Genomic DNA, 23,076 nt, shown 5'->3' with positions numbered 1-23,076 from the left:
ACATCAATAAAAGCAAAACGAGGACAATGGAATGTAATCGAATTAAGTCGGGTGATGATGAGGGAATTAGATTGGGAAATGAGACACTTAAAGTGGTAAAGGAGTTTTGCTATTTGGGGAGCAAAATAACTGATGATGGTCGAAGTAGAGAGGATATAAAATGTAGACTGGTAATGGCAAGGAAAGCGTTTCTGAAGAAGAGAAATTTGTTAACATCGAGTATAGGTTTAAGTGTCAGGAAGTCATTTCTGAAAGTATTTGTATGGAGTGTAGCCATTTATGGAAGTGAAACATGGATGATAACTAGTTTGGACAAGAGGAGAATAGAAGCTTTCGAAATGTGGTGCTACAGGAGAATGCTGAAGATTAGATGGGTAGATTATATAACTAATGAGGAGGTATTGAATAAGATTGGAGAGAGGAGAAGTTTGTGGCACAATTTGACTAGAAGAAGGGATCGGTTGGTAGGACATGTTCTGAGGCATCAAGGGATCACAAATTTAGTATTGGAGGGCAGCATGGAGGGTAAAAATCATAGAGGGAGACCAAGAGATGAACACACTAAGCAGATTCAGAAGGATGTAGGTTGCAGTAGGTACTGGGAGATGAAGAAGCTTGCACAGGATGGAGTAGCATGAAGAGCTGCATCAAACCAGTCTCAGGACTGAAGACCACAACAACATTCTCCATGACTTTCCCTGTGTTGCCATGCATCATATTTTCATTGCTCTCCATAAAGGATGCACAGTATAACAGCAACCACCCCCAAATTGTAGCTAATTTTCCTGAATAGCAAGCCTATCACCTTTGGTTTAGTCCTTACCGCTGTCTGCCATGATCACACTTATTACTATATTGTTAAGTTTTCCTTGTTAGTTACATTACTTATTTGCAGGAGGATCTGCAGCGAATTGATGCATGGTGCAGGGAATGGCAATTGAATCTCAATGTAGGCAAGTGTAATGTGCTGTGAATACACAGAAAGATAGATCCCTTATGATTTAGCTAAGAAATAGCAGGTCAGAACCTGGAAGCAGTTAATTCCATAAATTATCTGGGAGTACACATTAGGAGCGATTTAAAATGGAATGATCATATAACGTTGATCGTCGGTAAAGCAGATGCCAGACTGAGATTCATTGGAAGAATACTAAGCAAATGCAATCCGAAAACAAAGAAAGTAGGTTACAGTACGCTTGTTCGCCCACTGGTTGAATACTGCTCAGCAGTGTGGGATCCGTACCAGATAGGGTTGATAGAAGAGATAGAGTAGGTCCAACGGAGAGCAGCGCGCTTCGTTACAGGATCATTTAGTAATCGCGAAACCGTTACGGAGATGACAGATAAACTCCAGTGGAAGACTCTGCAGGAGAGACGTTCAGTAGCTCAGTACGGGCTTTTGTTGAAGTTTCGAGAACATACCTTCACTGTGGAGTCAAGCAGTATATTTCTCCCTCCTACGTATATCTCGCGAAGAGACCATGAGGATAAAATCAGAGAGATTAGAGCCCACACAGAAGCATACTGACAATCCTTCTTTCCACGAACAATACGAGACTGGAATAGAAGGGAGAACCGATAGAGGTACTCAGGGTACCCTCCGCCACACACCGTCAGGTGGCTTGCGGAGTATGGATGTAGATGTAGATGTAGGAGGAAAATACAATACTTTCAGTTTGTTTTTACACAATTTCCAATTATCTTCAATACTTAGTTTTCATTTTAAAAAGATTGTTTTATATCTTATTTAACAGGAGAATTCATTTTCAGTTTCATTTTTCCTACCACTGAAACTGACAAAAATCAAGAAATAAGAGTATTAATGTTTGTTGTGACTTCTGAAAATGTCTCCGACCGATGCGTTAAACATATGTGAAGTGACACAGTTTCAATTTCTTAATTTGTTCTTTTACTGTTTGATAAGAAAAGTTAAATCTTATTTTACAACAGAAATATTAATACGTTTATATGTAGATTTATCTTAGATAAGTTTAAAGTTCTTACACGGTCCCACCTTGGACGTCCCACTATCTTGTATGGTGTTTCACCAAGCCTTACTACTTTTGCTTCTCTCAGCCATTTTTCCCTATGGTACAATGTGTGGACACATTCCCTAGCATAAACAGGGTGACCACGAACGAACCCAAGTGTAGGTGCATCTGGTGGATATATGGCTTGGAACTTGAGCAGGTCTTTCTTCAGAACATAGAGGGGATGATTTTTGTACCTGTAACAAATAAGAACAACAATTCTTGCTAACAATGAGACCGTCTGTTACTTTTTCTAACCACATATATTCGTAACTCAAGCATGGAGAGAGGGAGAGAGAGAGAGAGAGAGAGAGAGAGAGAGAGAGAGAGAGAGAGAGAGAGAGAGAGAGATATTAGCAGCAACTCCTGAAGAACGCTTAAGAGATAATAAGAGTAGTCAGAGGCATACAGGAAAAAGGGGGGGGGCACACAAAGATTCCAGTTGTTCATGTACATGAAATTTAAGTAACTCTTTACAACTCAAAACTAGTGTTATTTTAACAGTGTTATGCAACAAAAATAAAATTTTGCAATGACAACTGGCAGAAACAAATGTCCACTGGAATACTATGCCTGGTGTGCCAGATTTTTTATATAAATTTAAACTTCAGCCCATAGGTTACATGGTCATAGTAAAATACCATTGTAGATATGTAGGACAAGAAAACTATTGGTGTGGCAGTACTTAATGCCACAAGGGTAGTAAATGTAAGATTTTAGAAATTTGTAGACATAACCAAAAATACTGGAGATGGGAAAGAGGAAAACACTGATGGCATTTTCATTTTGTAGTAAATGTATATGACATCTACATTATGACACAGTTCTGACACAAGTTTAGAAAATCTGTAAACGAGAGACAATGGCAAATGTGTGATCTTAGGAATATTACCCCGATAACTTAAGAGAAAACAGTGAAAAAGGCACTTCTCACTTTCAGGTAGACACCATGAAGGAAAAAAATACTTTAAAATTATGGGTCAAATTCTGTGAACACAATGCTATGATATGAAAATCTTGTGCACCACACCTACTGGCCGAAGGTGGATTACTGAACACCTCTAAAGGTATCCTCAAAGTGGAAAAATACATTATTACGACCACTAGTCACCACTGAAGAATTAAGTTTACTGTTGCAATGGAAGGGTTACTCTTGGTCATCTTTTACTATGCTTGTCAGTTTTTAAAAACTGACCAGTTGATAGTGTCAGCACTACCTCTATCTTCCTAGTACAAAAGGATAGTTTTCAGAATGTGTTGTAGAATGCTGCAGGCACCAGCAAGAGGTGACACAATAAATGTTAACCCTTAACCAGATTCGCGTACTGACCCATGTGGGTCATTCAGTACTGACGGGGCGCCATGTCATCCTCTTACAGTGGCTTCATTCAGATGCGGTACTGGGAGGCGTGGTGTCATGACACCACCCTCTTGGCTCTTGTCAGCTTCCTTGACACTGGTGTCACTACTCCTCACTCAACTAGCTCCACAATTTGCATCATGAGGATGATTCATTCCGTTCCAGTCCCTCCACAAAGGAAAAATCAACCAGGCCCTGCACATGGCAATCAAACAGGCTGGCTATTCAGCTACAGGGTGGACAACTAGTAAGTACTTCATACATTAAAGATCGATGTTGTGAGGAATGCAACTGCAAATCTAAATGAAAATTTTTGTATAACAAACTAACGAGAGAAACAATGAAGCAAGATTGCTTTCTGCACCACCATTAGTAGTTTGTTTTATGGGAAAACGGGGACATCCAATGAAGCACATTTTCATGTTTCTGGCTGTATAAACAAACAAAACATGCAATAATGGTCAGCAGTGAACCCTAAGGAACTGCATGAAAAGCCCCTGCAGCCTCCTAAGGTGACAGTTTGTTGTGAGATGGTGCTTTCAGAATTGTAAGCCTGTACTTCTTTGGAAATGACAATAAACAAACAGTCACCATTTATTCAGAACATTAGGTGACTATGTTGGAAGGCTTTGTTGAACAAAAGTTACAACAGCTTCGCATTGACCCCCGAAACCAATGTTTCCAACAGGAGGGAGCAACAATCCACACTGGGCAAAACAGTATGGCTGTAGTTCATAAAATTTTTGTAATTCTTATCTCTCATTTCGGCAAAATCATTTGGCCAGCTCAGGTGCCTGACCACAGTGTATTATACTTTTGCTATGGAGGTTGCTGAAAGACCGTGTGTTCCACAGGCATATCACGAGTAACCAAGAACACAAGCAAGCCACTGGTGACAAAGTTTCAGTCACTGACGTGTATGATAACTTCAAGGAACATTTGCAGCAGTGGACTTACGCAAACAGAGGGCATCTTCCTTATGTACCTTTCAAAAAATAACTTTGTATTGGTGGTAAATAAATTGTATACTTGTTCATATTTATAGACACTTTTATTAATTTTCTCTTGCTTCCATGTATAACATAGGACTTGGTGAGAAATGTCTGTCTGCTCCACATCACCCTACACTTACACCAACATTATTATGTGGGAGGCATCATCTTTCAAGTTTTTAGTAAGAAGCATTGACACGTAACATGATAAGGTAACATTGTTTTCACACAAATAATAATAAACTAATCTACCCCAGTAACGAAAGATAACAGTTAAACAATATTATTCTACATGGGCATGACAACCAACAAGCTCTCTGTCCACACCAATGGCCACTGACAAACTCTGGTCAAGAAACAGCTGAACCATCCCTTTGCCATCTTGATCCTTCCTGCCAACACCAGTATTTCTTAATTGTGCACATGGGGAATTCCCTGCAATGCATCCAATGTTCCCTTAACCCCCCAGGCCTCCACCTTTGAAAGTCATTGTCCTTACCCATCTAACCCCTTCCCTTTTCCCATTCCAGCACTACACAGCCGTCTACTCCACCAACACACCCAAATTCGTTTTGCTTCTCTCCTGTTGTCACCTCCCGTCGCCCCCCCCCCCCCCTCCCAGCTGCCCTCCGCCTAACTTCCTTGCTGCACCTAGCTGCCCTACCTTCTCTCCACCTCGTACCTGTATGCTTCCACAAGCAGCACTTCACTGTCCCGCATCCCTACACTGCTATCCGTCCCCCTCACTGACCAGCTTCCTCCTTACACCCACCACCCGATTGACTCTCCTATCATATGCTGCTGCTTGCAGTCTGGCCTCAGAAGTCAGAGACTGCAATCACGTGTGTGTGTGTGTGTGTGTGTGTGTGTTACATTTACTTGATTGTGTGTGTGTGTGTGTGTGGGGGGGGGGGGCATAAAAATTGTTGAGGGAAACAAAGGCTCGAATACAATAAGCAGTTTCAAATGGAGGTGGATTTCAGTAGTTACTTAGAAATACAGACGCTTTCACAGGATAGACTAGCTTGAAGAGCTTAATTAAACCAGTCCTTTGACTAAAGAAGAAGAAGAAGAAGATGATGATGATGATGATAACCCATTTTCATCAGTCGTCACTATTATGTCGATAAACAGTATATTTTCTTGTGAGTTTTAGGAAATGGGGAGAGTATGGAAAATACTGTCCTCCTCATCCCATCCACTAAGTCTCTTCTGACTGGGCTTCTGGGTGACTTTTCTGAACACTCCCCATTTCATAGACCTCACCAATCCTTACCTTCACTTCTCTTCCTTGTCCTTCAAACGTTCTGCCAGAAGGAGTTACTGGTTCTATAAGCTTGCAAATTTAAATACCTTTATGTGTGTGTTCTCCTGTCCGCTCGGTGAGTGGATTTTTTGATCTATCCAGTAATATTATATTTTCAAAAACTAATTATTTTTGTTGAGAATACATTTTCTGGAACAGCACACACACACACATCCTTTCAATTCAATTTCTACAATTTTCCAAACAATAGGGAATATAAATACTGATGTCCAATGTCAGTGACCCATATAGTTTAACAGGACCCAGATTCTTGTAATACTGGCAGCACGTATTTGCCGAGCACTGATAACTTATGGCCTTCGCTGTCATGAGTAACCATGAAGGATTTTGAATCATCATTTCTGCTGAGATACATCACACTTTTAATATACAGGGTGGACTACTTCAATCCATAACGCCAAATGGTTCGGAATACAGCAAAATGCTTTATCTGAAAGTTTTAGGTGACAAAGGGGCCCGAACATTGCTACTGATGGCTGTGACCTTGAACGTGATTTTTAAGATGATCTGGCAGTTGGGGCCCTTTTTGAAAATGAGAATCATAATATTTGATTTAAGACTTAAAAAGAGCAGCAAGTTTTACGTGTATAATGATACACTATTCCAGGTCATGGCAAGGTTCAATGAAGGTCGAATAAGCAAATGTGTTTTGGTTGTAATAGGGAATAGAGAGAGATACAGCAAAACACAAGGTTAGATACAAATTGGAAGTGACATCCTGAGGGATGACGTGCGAGGGGACTCACTCAATGGCTTATAAATCAATGATCTACATTTTATAATGTTTGTCTTGTCTTGCAAATGTCAAAATAAACATTTATACATTGTCGTATATTTATTTTTCGCAAGAAATATGTTAATTAAAACTTAAAAGTTCAAATCTCTTTTTGGTCTTTCCAAATCCATCAGATATAGGGGGTTTCCATGAAACAAAACTCAGTCTTCGATAATTAGCTTTAAGAATATGGTTATTAGTAATTGTATGTGGCCCCTTATGCCCCTTCAAATTTGTATGTAAGATTGTATTTTGCCGGTTACTACAACTACTGCCACAACAGATGTGAGTTGGGCCACTATGGCAAGCATATCGTGTGCCGACATTCAAATGGTGCACCCCCAAGTTCCAGTCACTTGGTATGCCATGCGTGCGCACCGCTACTCCAACAACAACTGGCAGGGATAGTGTCTTTATAAGATCATGGATGGGCCTCCAGGCCCTGATGTTGATGTATTCGGTAAGTGTACACTGCTTGCATTATGTTCTTGTTGATCTCACTCCATAAATCTCACTACTTACATTGTATTTTTGTTTATGTTACTCCACAATCCAATACATTTATATTTCTTTTATGGCCATGTGTTTCCTTGTGTCCTTGTTAGAACACAAGTGGCAATGACTAAGGGTTGAAATTTTCACGTTTTTTTAATTCTGTGGTTCAGAGCTTCAATGGAGGCTTTAATCATGTTCCTTCTGCAATAACAGCAGGCACATATGGCTGAATTGGAATGATTGTTGGCTACATTGACCAATGCTCCGCCAGTGGTCATTCGCCCACCCCCGTTCCCACGCTATGACGAATCCGCAAAGAGTGAGACACTTACAAGAACCAGTTTCATCAACAAATTGTACGGTTCCAAGTGACTGACATGGAGATCTGTAAAGTGCTTTTTTTTTTATTATGGATACCCCTTGTATATATATCACTTAATGTGCCTCTTACCTCCTTTGCAAGAACCAGAGTCGCCTTTTTTTTTGTTTGATGATACATGTTATTTTCTATAGTTCTATCACCACAGGCAGAAGAAGGTGATAATTGCCATGTGTGGAATTCTACCAATGCCACAAACAGCTGCAGCAACTGTACTGGGCTCGGGGGTCTCAACTGCACGGCCTCAGTCATAAGTGTGGCTTTGTCATGGCTAAGGAATCTGATGTGGACACCATGGTCAGAGGCACAATCATTCATTCAGCCCCAGAGAAGGAGGTGCATCACCATTCCCTTCAGCTTGAGAACCCTATGTTGGAAGAGGTTTTGAATATGGTGCAGTCATTCTAGGTCTCTCACACTGTGGGCCGCCAATTACAGGCTTGGAGTGATACCATCATTGTTGACAGCGTGCAGCCACGGTGCACAGAGCCTAGTGCACTGGGGGAAAAGGTGGCAGCTGGAGAACTAACAATCCAACACACTGGGCTTTTTCTTTATTACTTGTCATTAGCCAACATTTGTTGAAATAGACAGCTTTCACATTACATTTGATAGTGAATCTAAAATTGGGAAACTATGTACATTCAGATTACATCACATGAGGATAAAGCGTTATTCTCTACATTATAATTCCTTTACATCATAGTTACTCTCTACTACATTCCAATTCCTTAACATCATAGTTACTCTCACTCTCTACTAAATTCCAATTCCTTTACATCATAGATACACTTATCAGCTAACAATTTGTGCAACTGCTTCTTGAAGGCATCACCTTGTAGGTCTTTCAGTGATGGTGGTAACTTGTTATATAATTTTAATCCTGTTTGTTTAAAGCTACTTTGGACCTTAGATAGCCTAGTAAAGTCTACATCAAGATTGTTTTTATATCTGGTATCATGTGAATGAACATCTGTTCTGGAAGGTAAGGTATGTATTTTTTTTTTTTTTTTTGTTATGGAAAGAAGACACGTTTTTATACACAGAGAAGGTAATGTTAAGATATTAAGTTTCTAAAAGTGCTTTCGACATGATTCTTGGCTTTTAATACCTGTAATTGCTCTAACTGCTTTCTTCTGCCACATGAACACTGTCTGAGCACCAGATGAGTTGCTGCATAATTTTATTCCGTACTGTAAGTAAGATTCAAAGAAGGCATAATAAGAAGATAAAAGTTGTTTTCTGCTAACTAATGTTTTTAGTTTCCTTAACAAAAAGACTACTCTAGATAGTCTGGTATATAACAGTTCAGTGTGTGTATTCCATGTTAATTTCGGGTCAGGTGGATTCCTAGAAGTCTTACAGAGTCAGACTCATTTAATTTTTCCTGTAGATTGTGCAAGAAGAAATACATAGTTTCAGTCTTGCTACTGTTGAGTCTCAACTTGTTATTGTGGAGCCATATGGCAGACTTTTCAAGCATTACTTTTGTTTGAAACTTCCTGGCACATTAAAACTGTGTGCCCGACCGAGACTCGAACTCGGGACCTTTGCCTTTCGCGGGCAAGTGCTCTACCAACTGAGCTACTGAAGCACAACTCACGCCCGGTACTCACAGCTTTACTTCTGCCAGTACCTTGTCCCCTACCTTCCAAACTTTACAGAAGCTCTCCTGCGAACCTTGCAGAACTAGCGCTCCTGAAAGAAAGGATATTGCGGAGACCTTGGCCATCATGGTGCCTTTCAAGAGTTCCACTGGACACATGGTTGCGCTTGTGAGCATTCCCCAGCTGCTGCCAACTTGTCTCCACCCTGCTGTAAAGGTGTCAAGGAGCTCTTCCCTTGGATGGCAAAGGATTTGCGCACTCCCATGGGCATGATGAAAAAGGTATCAGGATTCATCAGACCATGCAATGCTCTGCCACAGTGCCAATGGCCAGTGCTTATGATCACATGTCCGTTGCAGACGTAGCTGCTGATGTCGTGATGCTAATATTGGCATAAGCATGGGTCATTGGCTACGGATGCCCATCGTTAGGAGTGTTCAGTGCACTGTGTGTTCAGACACACATGTACTCTGCCCAGCATTAAAATTTGATGTTAGTTCCACCATAGGTCACTGCCTGTCCTGTTTTAGCAGTCTGCCCATCCTAGGACATCTGATGCCTGTAATGAGGGTAGCTGCCCAACCCCATGGCATCTGGACATGGTTTCACCTTGGTTTTGCCACATGTTGAAGACACTCACCACAGCAGTGCTTGAACATCTGACAAGTCATGCAGTTTACGAAATGACTGTGTCAAGCCTCTGGGACAACACAATCTCTACTCAATCAAACTCAGATAGATTGTACACCTTCCCCATTATACACACAGGCAGCACGCTCAGTGATACTACATGCACTGTGTGTGTGTGTGTGTGTGTGTGTGTGTGTGTGTGTGTGTGTGACCAGCAGTCATTCCTTGCCAGGTAACGCTGCTATCACCTGGACAGGTTTATATTGATAGTACATCGTTGGTCATATGTAATGGCTGATCAGTATATGTAGATGTAGAAAACTGGAACAGAAGAGAATTGAAGTGTGATGCTACAGAAGAACGTCGAAAATTCAGTTGACTTTAAGAAAAGAAAAGGAGGATCTCCATAGAATTGACGAAGAAAGGAACGTATGGAAAACATGGACAATAATAAGGGAATGGATGATTGTACATGTGTTAAGACATCAGGGAATAACCTCTGTGGTACCAGAGAAAGTTGTACAGTGTAAAAACTGCAGTGTAATACATCTAACAAATAAACGAGGATGTAAGGTGCTAATGTTACTCTGAGATCAACAGGTTGGCACAGGAGAGGAATTCATAGTGGGCTGCATCAAACCAGGCAGAAGATATCTCCACAAGATCTGTTGAAACACATGATTAAAGAATTAGGCCTTCTTTGTCAGACCTACAGTTACACTGAACATTCAAGGTGGGCTAAGTTAATGCCTGAACCGTAAAAAGTTTAAAACGAATTGTCACATTTTAATAAGGGATTAGCTCTTCTAGAAATAGTGGCCACAAAGAATTAGATGAGCCACAGCTTTCATTAATAACCTGGTCTCTCACTAAAAGTAATCAAATGGCAATATGAAGAGCAAGATCAGTGCTAACCAGAGGATATAAGAACACACTGAAAAAGCTAGTGAACCTATGTTTCATGCTGGTGAGCTAGTAATGGCCAAAAATTATCTCAGAAGTTCAAAATTCGATGAAGAAACTGGGAAGTTTTTTCTTCTATATGGGAGACTTCCAATTATAATCGGCAAGATCCTGTATCCCAAAGCATTATTACTAAAGCTCCTTTACAATCACTGATGGATTACACAGTGCTGATCATGTGGCACAGTTTTGTAACCCAAGTAAATGTAACACAAATGATATTAGTCAGCACATTCTTTTTTATTTTTGTAGGTCCTGTACTGATTAATAGCATGCAGGGTGGTTCACGAATAGTTGACACATTTAATATTGCCACAACACTTATTTCTGAAATCAAAATTTTCAAGTTTTACACACAGGTAGTATGGTGCATAGAAATGCATTTCACTTCATCACATGTTCAATATGCGCTCCAATGCAGCAGACAACTTTACGAAGACAAGTACACATATTCCTTACCACTTTCGTGGCACAAGTCTTCATTATCTCATTGCACAGTTGCACTATACTGGCAGGCATTTCCATAATATTCTGTGCTCCCAAAGGGAACAGTTTCTCTTTCAAACACCGCCTCCCACTCTCCCCCAACAAAAAAAGCCTTGGGTTTAAATACAGACTTGAAGGAGGCCAAAAGGATCTCCAATGGTGGCATTGTGTGTGTCAATGGGATATCACATGACTGCTGAATGTTTCCTGTAGAAGATTCAGTATGGCATTAGCTGTATGAGGTGTTGTGCTATCTTGTGTAAACCACTGTGTGTTCATCAGAAGATTTGTAGTAAGAAAATGTGGTACAATGTCGTTTTTCAACAATATCTTGTATCTATCAGCATTGACAGTTTCATTGAAAAACACTGGTCTGATTACACCATGACTGGCTAGAGTTTCTCACACTGTCACTTTTCCCCATGCATCGTTTTTCATGAACATGAATACTTTGCAGTTTTTCTCTATCACAACATCCAACATTTTGTTTGTTTAATGCTGCACTGAGGTGGAACCATGTGTTGAACATTGTTCTACCTTTTCCTTTTGCCCATAATGAATACTCTATATTTTTCTGTTTTGTTCTGTTGAGTCAGCTTCTGTAACACAGTCGTTTGTAAGGGAAGAGCATGAGATCACTTTGTAAAATTCTTTGTACAGAATGACAACATATCCCCATTTTCCTTGGTGCTTGCCAGGCCAACTTGCTTGGAGTTCATTGGATGGCGACCCTAGCACTGCTATGTTTTTTGGAGAACAAACAGTGTGTCTGAGGCAGCTTCCCTTCCAACAAACTGCCTTCTCCTTCAAATTTTTTCATTAATCAGTGAATTGGGTTCCTTGACGAAGCCCAACGCATGTAGAATATTGACCTAAATCACCTTTGCATTGGTGTGCCATTTTTCAATTGGGCATAAAGGAGAACTGCCTTCACATGCTGCTGAACAGATAAACATCCACACTTGGCCATGGCGAAACGCTAACTGCGAATCAAGGAACTGGCGATATTGCAGCATCATGACCTCTACTTATACTTCCATGAAATAAAAAACATTGGAGCAAAATTTGAATAAAATAAAATTACCATACAATTTTTATCCAATGTTAAAATGTATCAGCTACTCATGTGCCACCCTGTAGTAATAATATTTTTTGCTAAGAAAGGTATTATTAATTTAGAGATGGAATGACCTTATTTAAAACATAGAATTTACAAATATTGACTATTTTTTAATATTAGGCCATCATCTAGTGCCAGATGTCTAACAAAGCATGCATAGCATACTCTTCAGCCCACGAATATAATTTGAACCTCAATTGAATTCAAACTGCACAGACACCAGATATGTACAATAGCAAGGTTTGGAACCACTCTTCTGGGCTGCAGTAAGAAAGATCCAAATCACCGGTTCCGTAAGATCGACGACATCTCTACTCCAGGCTCTTGGAGCCAAGCCACACTTGCAAAGGGGATCCTACTGTAGGGGGAGTCGGGGTGGTGTATCTACCTGGGAGGGTTATCATCTTTCATTTCTTCGGTTGCAACTATTCAGTCTATCTTCTCTTATCTTTTTCTGGCCACTCTGAGCAAACACTATTTTCTCATTAGGTATAACATTCTTCATCTGCTATGTTTGCCATAAGATTTTCAGTAAATCTTGAAAGGAAGGGATGCACGTTAAAGTAAGTTTTTGTAAGGAGTATGCAATAAATTTTAATTCTGCAGGCTGCCAATTAATGTTTATGAAATGACGAACCAGCAAAATGGCTTATACTGCCATACAGGAATTGAAGAAAAATAACAAAGTTATATGATGTTCCACACAGTTAAAATTCTTATTTATCTACAAAATCTATGCCAGATGTCACTACATAATCCTAAATAAATGTAGATGCATACACAACTATTTAGGGCCATGTGCATCCTGGCTGAGGTGGCCATGTAGAGGGGCAGGGGTGGTAGTGATTGACCAATGTTTTACTGTGCACAGAAGCAGCTTCTTGTACCAGTATTATTTAGATACTATAGTGCCCAAAATGGAGTGAGATAATGTACTGGCTGCTGAAGAAAGTTTTCATTTCATTATTACCTGGGTTCTATTCTACGTAATTTGCATGAAAGAGTGTACTGAAAGCTGAAGCAAGTTCACCTGTCAACATTACACATGTACTACCGTACGAAGAGCAGCTGGGAGAAGGCACTCTTGGACCTGTGATATATCCCACACTTCATGTGATATTGTATAATTAATCTTATGGACCCTGCAAACAACACTGATTCAATGGGAATGTTTATAGCACCTGATTGCACTAGAATGGCTAGTATCGCAATATAAAGCTCAGTTGCTTACCAACAGCTGTTGCCCTCCAGTAGTATACATACTTACTAACTGCTGTTTAATGTATGGAAATACATAGAATTGCGTAGGCATGCCATCTGTGGGGCTAAACAGGCATGCAAAGGAATTACTGCTATGCACTTCGCACTGTAATGCACAATCACGTGAAAACATGTACACAAAGATTCGCTAACATAAAGTTTACTTGTGATCCAACAAAAGTAAGTACTGCAATACTAAACAAAACAAATATCACTGTGAGGACCCTAAAATCAAACAATACTTGATCAAAATAAAAGCATTTCTATTTTTGGTTCAGATCAACCAACCATGCTAGCAAAGCAACACTTACCAAACTGCCTGTAGAATCAGTCTAATGCCAGAATGACCAAAAGTTTCGCTTCTCTCCCCTCCTGGTGCCCCCGTGAAGAAAGTGCCCCTACACATTAGCCAGTTGAAGCTAGTGGCCTACTGGCACCCCAAATGCATTAGAGGAGACTGCTGTTGGAATTCCCCCCACAAGAGAAAATTCAAAATAATCAACCACGCATCTCTACAAAGAAAGACGAATGGCTTACTGGTAACTGAAAGGCAAAGCACCACACTACTGTGCAGTCCTTCAGCCAAAAAATTCCAAACGCTACTGACAAGTCACCCACGCAAATGAGGGGAGCTTGCCTTAAAGTAGCCAGTGCCCTCAGGTGTTCAGCCTCAGAAAATTCGAAATGTAACTGACTAGGTGTCCTCGCCAAAGACCAGAGCTTGCCTGTCAGCAACGGCCAGCCTGAGTAAGCTGTCACCAGCTCTTGTGGCCCTGTCCCCAGAAAATTTCAGCTGCGTGATGTAACTGGTTTTATATTAGCAAAAATCAAAATTGCTCACATATTGCCCCTACAAGGAATTCACTAGAAGACAAGGAGGATATGAAAGGTGTTAATTACTTTGTCTGTGCGACCTGTTACTTTACACAGGTGAGGTGGATATGTAGTGTAGCAAACTGACAGGATGTAGCAGTAATTTAATATATTTGTCAATGAATTTATGTGAATATAAATGATTTTACTTGTGTAACAGTGTATATTTCATAATGTTTTTGTTTTTCTGCTTCATGTTGAAAGTGTGAGTTACGCAACATGCAAACAGCAGAATCCTCATTGCAGTGACCAAAGGTGCTGAGGTGGCCACAGCTACAGCTTATGTGACAGCCAATGTATGCAAGAAGATCCTACAGTTCACTTTTGTCGACCTCTGACTCCATTCTGAATGAGAATAATACACAGCAACTAAAAAAGTGAAAATGAAATATGTACCTGTAATGTAACATATAGGGGTGACAATTATTTGACTATATGGAACAAAAGTAAATTAGTAACAAACTACAGCGTGCACACACTTTATGCAACACAAAATGTCACTACAGATATTGAGATTTAGCTTATGGCATGTTCGAAATGCCTGCCATCATTTGTGATGATGTGGCGCCAACAAATAGCGAAATTCTGCACGATCCACTGAAGCTTCGGAACATCAATGTTGTCAATGACCTCCAGAACAGCTGTTTTCAGCTCAGCAATGGTTTTGGGGTTATTGTTGTACACCTTGTCTTTAATATAGCCACACAAAAAGGAGTCGCATGTGTTCAGATCCGGAGAATAGAGCCAGAATGTGGTTCGCAAAGTGCTCCTCCACGACATCAAAGACTTTCCTGCTTTGATGGAGTCGAGCTCCATCTTGCATGAACCACATCTTGTTGAAATCAGGATCACTTTGGATAATGGGGATGAAATCAGCTTCCAAAACCTTCACGTACTGTTCGGTAGTCACTGTGCCATCAAAACAACATTGCACTAATCATTCCATCACCGGACACACACCACAGAGTCACCTATTGATGGTGAAGAGAATTCTTGATTATGAAATGTGGATTCTCAGTCCCCCAAATGCACCGATTTTGCTTACTGGCGAACCTATCCAAATGAAAGTGGGCTTCTTCGCTAAACCAAACTATGCTTGTGCATAATAATTCCCATCATTCCCCATGGCCAGCTGTGCAGTTTGAATGTCCTAACACGAACAGTTCAGAAATTATGACGATTTTATTTCATATAGTTCAATAATTATCACCCTGTATCATGTTGTGATGTTCACTTATGTTTGAATCTTCACAAAGACTGTACAAAAATGAAATGACATTCCACTGTATGTAATATCTGCATTGGTGATACAAATAAATGATATTGTGTGTGTCTGTGTGTTTTTGCTTGTGGTTTATGAGAGCTAAGCAGTGAAGTTGTAAGTGCAGTTCTGTGACTTGGTAGGAACAAATGTGGTTAAAAAGGATGAAAAAGTCACAAAACAAGGAGGAAGAAGTCCTCCATAACTATACCGCCTCTTACCCAAGTTCACTAACGGTCAGCTGCACAATCACACTTTCTCAGATCCTTCAAGATAATCAGGCTGTATACGTGGACAAGGAAAAAAAATTCCCGGATTTCCCGGGTAAAATTACACTTTCTCCCGGGTAACGGTATATTTTCCCTTATCAATCCTTTGAATGGTTATGGTTTTATACACGGGCATACAATTTCCCGGCACTTCAGAAAACAAAAGTCAGGGAAAAAGATACGTTTTGGAAATATCTTTGATATGCAGCAACATGTACGCTGTGTATTTTCGTATTATGAAAGTATGCATTGTAATTCCACCAAACACCGCACGTTACTTTTCGAATAATTGAAATCAAGATTTCGATGTACTTTTGTAAGCCGTTCGTAGCTCATGTCACGTGATCTCGCCAGCCGATGACAGCGGATATTCAGAGCATAGGACACGCGATGTAGTCAGCCAACAGCAACATCACTGGTAAGTAGTACGAACACATAAACAGAGAAAGTTAATTGTTTAAATTAATATACATAGTGTTGCTACAAGAAAAGCAAAGCTTTCACATATAATATTGGTCTCGAGCTGCAAGAGATACTACGCTTTCGCATATACTGTTGATCGTTTTTGCGCGTGTTATACTTTAAGATATATCACACAAATGTGCCAGTAAAATTTTTAATAATGACATAAATGTATTATCTTCAGGGTTCAAAATTCTTCTAAATGGCTTGTCATCAAAGAGTTGATTTTTAAATGAGAGTCAAACGCTCTGTGATTTAATAAATTCATGGTACATTCTTGCACATAGTTCAACTTATGTAAAAGGATATTTACTTTGAAACTAAACGCTTTTCAAATCACCATTCGCAATATTTTCTCACGACGTCTTAGAAATAGGTTCGTTTCAGCAGTTGCCAGAGAGTGCAGATAACAGGTGACACCACACTTGGGTGGCTATCATGACGTAGGAAGCCCGTATGTACATACGTGTAAAACATTGAAAGATCATACACTATGTCATAAAAGAAACAAGACATCAGAGGATACTGCAAGAGCATCGGAATTTCGTTAACCATATTAAAATGTGCACATTTGAAGTGCATACTTAAAGGGCACATTCGTTATGTCCAGATTCCCAATGAAGGAGACCTCGACCTTATATTCAGCTTTTCTGTGTGTTTTTCGGGATGTAAATTTTCTTGGAGCACCAGTACTGTATTATATCGTGTTTGGTTCTTTATTATGGCATAGTACCATACGTGCTGGAAAATGAAAACGTACACTTGAAATGCAGCGAACAGTTGAAACTGGCCAGTACTGTGGAATTAAACATTTCGTTTCAAATACATTGACTGCCTCTGCGGAAAAAGTTAACAAAAGTCAAATTTCTTTAGCAAACAGACAAAAATAACTTCATTGTTCTGCAAGGCGATTAATGCTTGACTGTTAGAAGGATGGAAATAAAATAAAATCTGAAACTAATGACATATTTCAGCCTTCCGTCATTATGTGAATGTGTTTTAATTCACTTGAGAGCTCCCAGCCACAGATATCCGTTTTGTTTTCATTTGACGTGAGAGTAAACGAAGGGGAAACAACAAAAACACTAAATGTAAACACGGGTCACGTGGAGACTACCCACTATAACTCAGACTGCTCTGCACATCAGCCCCGGATCTCAGACATTTGCAAACCAGGTCAATACTAAAAAAAATCGAATTTTCAAAATATGTTCATCTTGTAGTTCACATCTTTCTGAAAAGTCTGAAACATAAAACATATGTATTCGAGGAAATGTGAGACATATTATTTGGTCTGAAGTATGCCAAAGTGCAGTGCCACGACTCTTCATAAAGCATTTTTCTACCGCACGTCCAAACTATACTCAGGAGAGTGGAAATTGAAATGTCCTGTGGTAGTTCTCCTTCTCCCAGTCGGCCTGTTTGACAGCCTCTCCCTCTTAAAAAAAAAAAAAAAATCTCACAATTAATAGCGGATGGGATTATTTGTAATCGAGAGAACAAGAACTCTTCAGAAAATCTGAACTCTTTATTGCCTATTAGTTAATAACTTGTTGCTTTGTGTGACATAATATTAAATATAGGATATTTAAAACCAATACTGACAAGAGTTAAGCAATAAATTACACATTTCTTCAAACCTTAGCTCCTAGAATTTTTTTCTCTCTAAGCTTGGTACAGCTTTACATGGCGTGATTTCCTTTCTGCGAAAGAATCTATTACCTCAACAAAGTTCGTCAAACGTATTGCTAAATGAAAAATCGAAATTTTGTTATCTAATACTGAAAAAGCTGTTAATACAAATGATACTCAAGATTGATGTGGTTTCTTGATCTGATTACGTCTATTTTGTCACTGTCTGCTAGATAAAAAAAAGGCCTTTCTAATATGGGAGCAATTTTGTAACACACCAAATAAACGAGACTGTTTTGGCACAAATGGCCATTTTTATAACACGACAGAATATAATCCATGAAGTACCAGTAACAAATGCCTATTAGGCATTACTACAAGCAAAAAGCTTTATGTTAGGAAATAGTTTCAAATTTCATTCATGCGCATCAGCTTCTCAAGCGTGAGATCGAAAAGCAGTATTACGAAATTTTATATAAATTTGGGAATCATCTTATTCTTCCATAATTTGTGTGATGTTCCCGTTTCCTCTCCTTCCTCGTTCTCACAATCTTGTCATCACCAATTCTGTAGCTATTGCTGCCACTGTCAAAATTTGTTTGCCGATTAACTTCAGTAACCCTGCCAGAATCACAGGTTTAGTTATCCCGCGATTATTTTCTGGTTAGCCGCTTTTACGTGTTCGAGCAACACGTTTTCCGCGTTACTTCCAGAATACAATGTACGCGGCTGCTAACCGGGAACCGTACTACTGGTCCTTACTAGTGTAGCGATCTGGCCAAAAATTTTCTGTCAGAATTTCTTTTTCTTGGATACCCTGAGAAGATAGTACGTAATCTTTCTCACATGTTATTCCTGTCAGTCGTTTATTTCCATTCTGGTAGTCTGAATCTATGGATTTTGCTAGTAATTATAACAATGCTGATCATTCGCAAACCCAATCAACCACATAATCAGACAGCGATTGGCATTCATCCGTTCGGCTTTACTCCCTCAGCTCTTATAGCCGCGTCCCCTTTCGTCTGCGGAAAGTTTATTTCTAGATGCGACAAGGATTCTCCTGACAGAGACATCACGTACACTATGCATGCATTCATAAGTCAACTTATGATTCATTCAGAAATCAACTTAAAATGTGTTCAAAAATATTCAAAAACTAATAGGGAAGCGTTTCAAAATCTTATGAATAATCGATAGAGAAACGTGCGCTGGATGCTAGGCGCTTCGTGAAACAAGTTTTTTTCCTTAAGAATATCAATTTGGCGCCCCCTTTTCCCGGTAGATTGGAGGCAATTTGTTGTTATGAAGCACTGCTTAGTCTTCCTAAAGCCTTTGAGACATTTTCAATTGGCTGAGTACTGTGTGTCGTTGTTGTATAAGGCGCATTTCCTTCGCAATTTAAGTTATTTTCGTTTTTTTCTCTCGTTTATGTTGTATTGATGAAGTATTATTCTGCAGTAGCGGGATACAGTAATATCCTTTGTTAGAGTATCGGTTCTTACCAGTCAAAATTACAAAAATCTAACTGAAAACTAAAACAACAAAAAATTCCCGGAATTCTAAAAACATCCCGGTTTTTTCCCGGTTTTCTCCCGGATGAAAAAATTCCCGGGTTTTTCCCGGATCCCCCGGGTCATATACACCCTGATAATGTAAAGGCCATGAAATAATCTAAAACTGACAATTGAAACACAATACCACAAGAGAGCTAAAATGACTACAGGGGGAATTTTGATATTGCAGTGCCTGTGCTGATGAGAAGTACGATATAATGTTCCTGTGAACATGGACATGCAAGCATCCCCGAAGGAACATTGCATCGCACTTCAAAACAAGACAGGCACTACGATATCGTATTTATCCGCCAACACTGAGCAAGCAACTTTCGCTCCAGTATAGGAATATATGTAATGAACATATGAGTGCAGGTTATAGACACATGGTTGACAAAATGTGGTAGTATGGGTCTGGCTGTGAGGTGTGCACAGATATCCTAAATGCAGTTGATGGTTGTCCATATTTGCAACTTCAAATAAATTTTGTGTATTTCATAACCACTGTAGTCACCGCAGTGCCTGTTGCATCGAACTTCTGAAAACAGGCATCGAAATATTATATTTTCCTGAGCAATTATTTTAGCATTCCTCTTAAGTTACTCTGTTTTAATTGGCATTTTATGTCATTTCACTGCTATTACTTTATCTTGAAGGATCTGAGATAGTGTGACTGAGCAGGTGACTATTCGTGAGGTTGGCTGAGAGTGCGTGTAGTTACACAGGACTTCCTCCTACTTCTTTTGTGACTTTCAGCCTTTTTAACCACATCTGTTTCAACCAATTTTCATGACAGCACTGACAACCTCACTACTGGGTGCCCATAAACTGCAAGAACACACACACACACACACACACACACACACACACACACACACACACACAAATAAATTGTATTGTTTATTTGTGTATCACTCATACAGGTATTATATACAATGGAATGTCATTTCATTGTGTATGCTCTTCATGAAGATTCAAACATAAGTGAACATTACAACATGAAGTGTTATATAACAAGTACGTGCATGCATGTCCGACGGAATGTTGCATCATGCTTCTGAACATCAAAGACACTGCAATATCGTATTTATCTGTTGACACCAGACAAGTGACTTTCAATTAAAATGTCTCCCTGTATGGGAACATACATAATGAATGTACAAGTGCAGGTTGCAGACAAATGGTTCATAACGTACGGAAGTTGGGGGTCTTGCTGTAAGGGATGTTCAAATAGCATAAAGGTAAGATGACCGCTCGTGATAAGTGGGAAATCTGTGTTTGAGCCACATATTTTCATTGCTGTCATTCCATTATATAGCAGATGGTTTCCACATTTGCAACAGCGAATACATTTCATAAACAGGGAAATATGACTGGGAGATAAAAAAAACAAAACAACAACAACAACAACATAGCCACGATGACACATTAAAACCTCTCCCTAAAATTTTAGGGAACACGTCAGACATTGATGAAACCATAAAAATCATACTACATTCATTTGGTTGTCATTTAGAATAGAGGGCAATGAAATTCTCTAAAACTGGTAATTAAAACACAATAATACAAGAGAAAAGCTAACATAACTACACCGGGAAACATGACTGCCTCACCACTTACAAAAACTAACTTCTACTCACTTGTCTGGATATAAAACACAGCCTAGTAAAATGTGGTGCACCATGATCCACAAGCATCACACTTTGGAGGGTCCTCTCACTGGAGCAAGACGCCATGCCTCATAGGGCTGTCCTACGCAAAAGAAAGTGAAAAGTACCTCATCCCATCTGTGTGACTAGGAGGTACACCATGGCTGAGTTGTTGACTTTACCAGATACAGATTATTGTCTGTCACTTCCAACCACTCATCTTCCCATTGAAAGATGACTAGCACTTCAACAGCAAGGTGATGCCATGGAGGGGAATGGCACACTAACAGGGTGTATACATGGACAAAGAAAAAAAATTCCCTGATTTTTCCCGGAATTTCCGGTTAAAAATACACATTCTCCCGGGTGAAAATACACTTTTTTCGAGTTAAGTGACAGTATACTCTTCTTCGGCACTGTAAAACTCATCAATCCTTTGAATGTTCATGGTTTTATATACCAACTTAGAATTTCCCGGCACTGCAAACAACGAACTCCCGGGAGTGGGGGGCATGTACGCTGCATATTTTCGTATTACGAAAGTATAAATTTGAATTGCACCAAACACCGCATGTCACTTTCCGAAGCACTGAAATCGAGAGAGCGATGCACTTTTGTAAGCAAGTTGTAGCTCATGTCACTTGATCTCGCCGCTGATGACAGCATAGGACATGTGATATAGTCAGCCAATAGCAAGATCACTCTTAACTAGAGCGAACACACAAATAAGAAAAGTTCATGGTTTAAATTAAGCTACGTCACACGAATGTGCCAGTAAAATTTTTAATAACGACGTAAATGTCTGATCTGGCTCGAAATTCTTCTAAATGGTTGTCCTCAAAGAGTTGATTTTTAAATGGAGTCAAACGCTTTGTGATCTAAGAAACTCATCGTACACAGTTCATCTTGTGCAAAAGGAAATTTGCTTTGAATGTAACTCTTTTCAAACCACCATTCGCAATATTTTCCCGCGACCTGTTAGAAATAGGTTCGTTTCAGCAGTTGCAGGAGAGTGCCAGATAACAGGCGTCATCTCGCTTGCGTAGCTACGATGATGCAGGAAGCCCATATGTTCGTACGTGTAAAACATTTTGATCTTACATTATGTCATAAAAGAAACAAGACATCAGAGGGTACTCCAAGAGCATCAGAAATTCGTGACACTAAAATGCATAATTCGGCTTAAAGTGCACATTTGTATGTCCATATTCGGATGTAAATTTTCTTGGAGTACCAGTGCTGTATTATCTCGTGTTTGGTTCTTTATTATGGTATAATGCCATACATGCACTTGAAATGTAGTGAACAGCTGAAACCCGCCAAGAGTGTGAAATTAAACACTTCGTTTCAAATAAATTGACTGCCTCAGCAGAAAAGATTAAAAGCCAAATCTCTTTAGCAAACCGACAAAAAAAAGTTCATTGTTCTGCAAGGCAATTAATGCTTGACTATCAGAAAAGTGGAAATAAAATCTGAAACTAATAACATATTTTAGCCTTCCGTTGCTAAGCGAACGTATTTTAATTCATTTGATAGTTCCCGGCCACAAAAATCCGTTTCATCATCATTTAACGTGAGAGCAATAAACGAAGATGAAACAAAATCACTGAACGTAAACACAGGTCACGTGGAGACGACCCACCTCCCCACAACAACTCGGACTGCTCTGTGCATCAGCCCCAGATTTACTATATTTCCGAACTGGGCCAATATTAGGTAGTGGCGCCCAGCCACACTTCTGTAACCAGAAGCGGGACAAGGTATTACTCATACGCGACTAAACTGCGCATACGCAAAAGCCCGCCTGCAACTGCTCAAAACACACTAATTTTAACAGTGGTCATGTCACTCTCATCGGAGGCAATGTGTTGTTATGAAGCATTGCGTAGTCTTCCTAAGCCTTCGACGTACTGTGCTATTGGCAGACACTTGTATGAGCACCTTTTTTTTTTT

The 23,076-nt window shown here is 39.7% G+C and overlaps 1 protein-coding gene across 2 annotated transcripts in view; it reads right to left on the bottom strand.

Moving 5' to 3' along the window:
* Window positions 1–23,076, bottom strand: part of LOC124805278 (DNA repair protein complementing XP-C cells homolog) — a 134,814-nt gene that overhangs the window by 64,681 nt on the left and 47,057 nt on the right. For both annotated transcript variants that reach the window (XM_047265791.1, XM_047265790.1), the window contains one exon: window positions 2,005–2,227. In XM_047265791.1, the coding sequence (XP_047121747.1) occupies window positions 2,005–2,227 (223 nt within the window). The remainder of the gene's footprint in view (window positions 1–2,004; window positions 2,228–23,076) is intronic.

This window comes from Schistocerca piceifrons, chromosome 7, assembly GCF_021461385.2.
Source record: "Schistocerca piceifrons isolate TAMUIC-IGC-003096 chromosome 7, iqSchPice1.1, whole genome shotgun sequence".
Lineage (NCBI taxonomy): Eukaryota > Metazoa > Arthropoda > Insecta > Orthoptera > Acrididae > Schistocerca > Schistocerca piceifrons.
The sequence above is the reverse complement of the archived record's forward strand: the minus strand, read 5'-3'. Positions and strand labels throughout refer to the sequence as shown.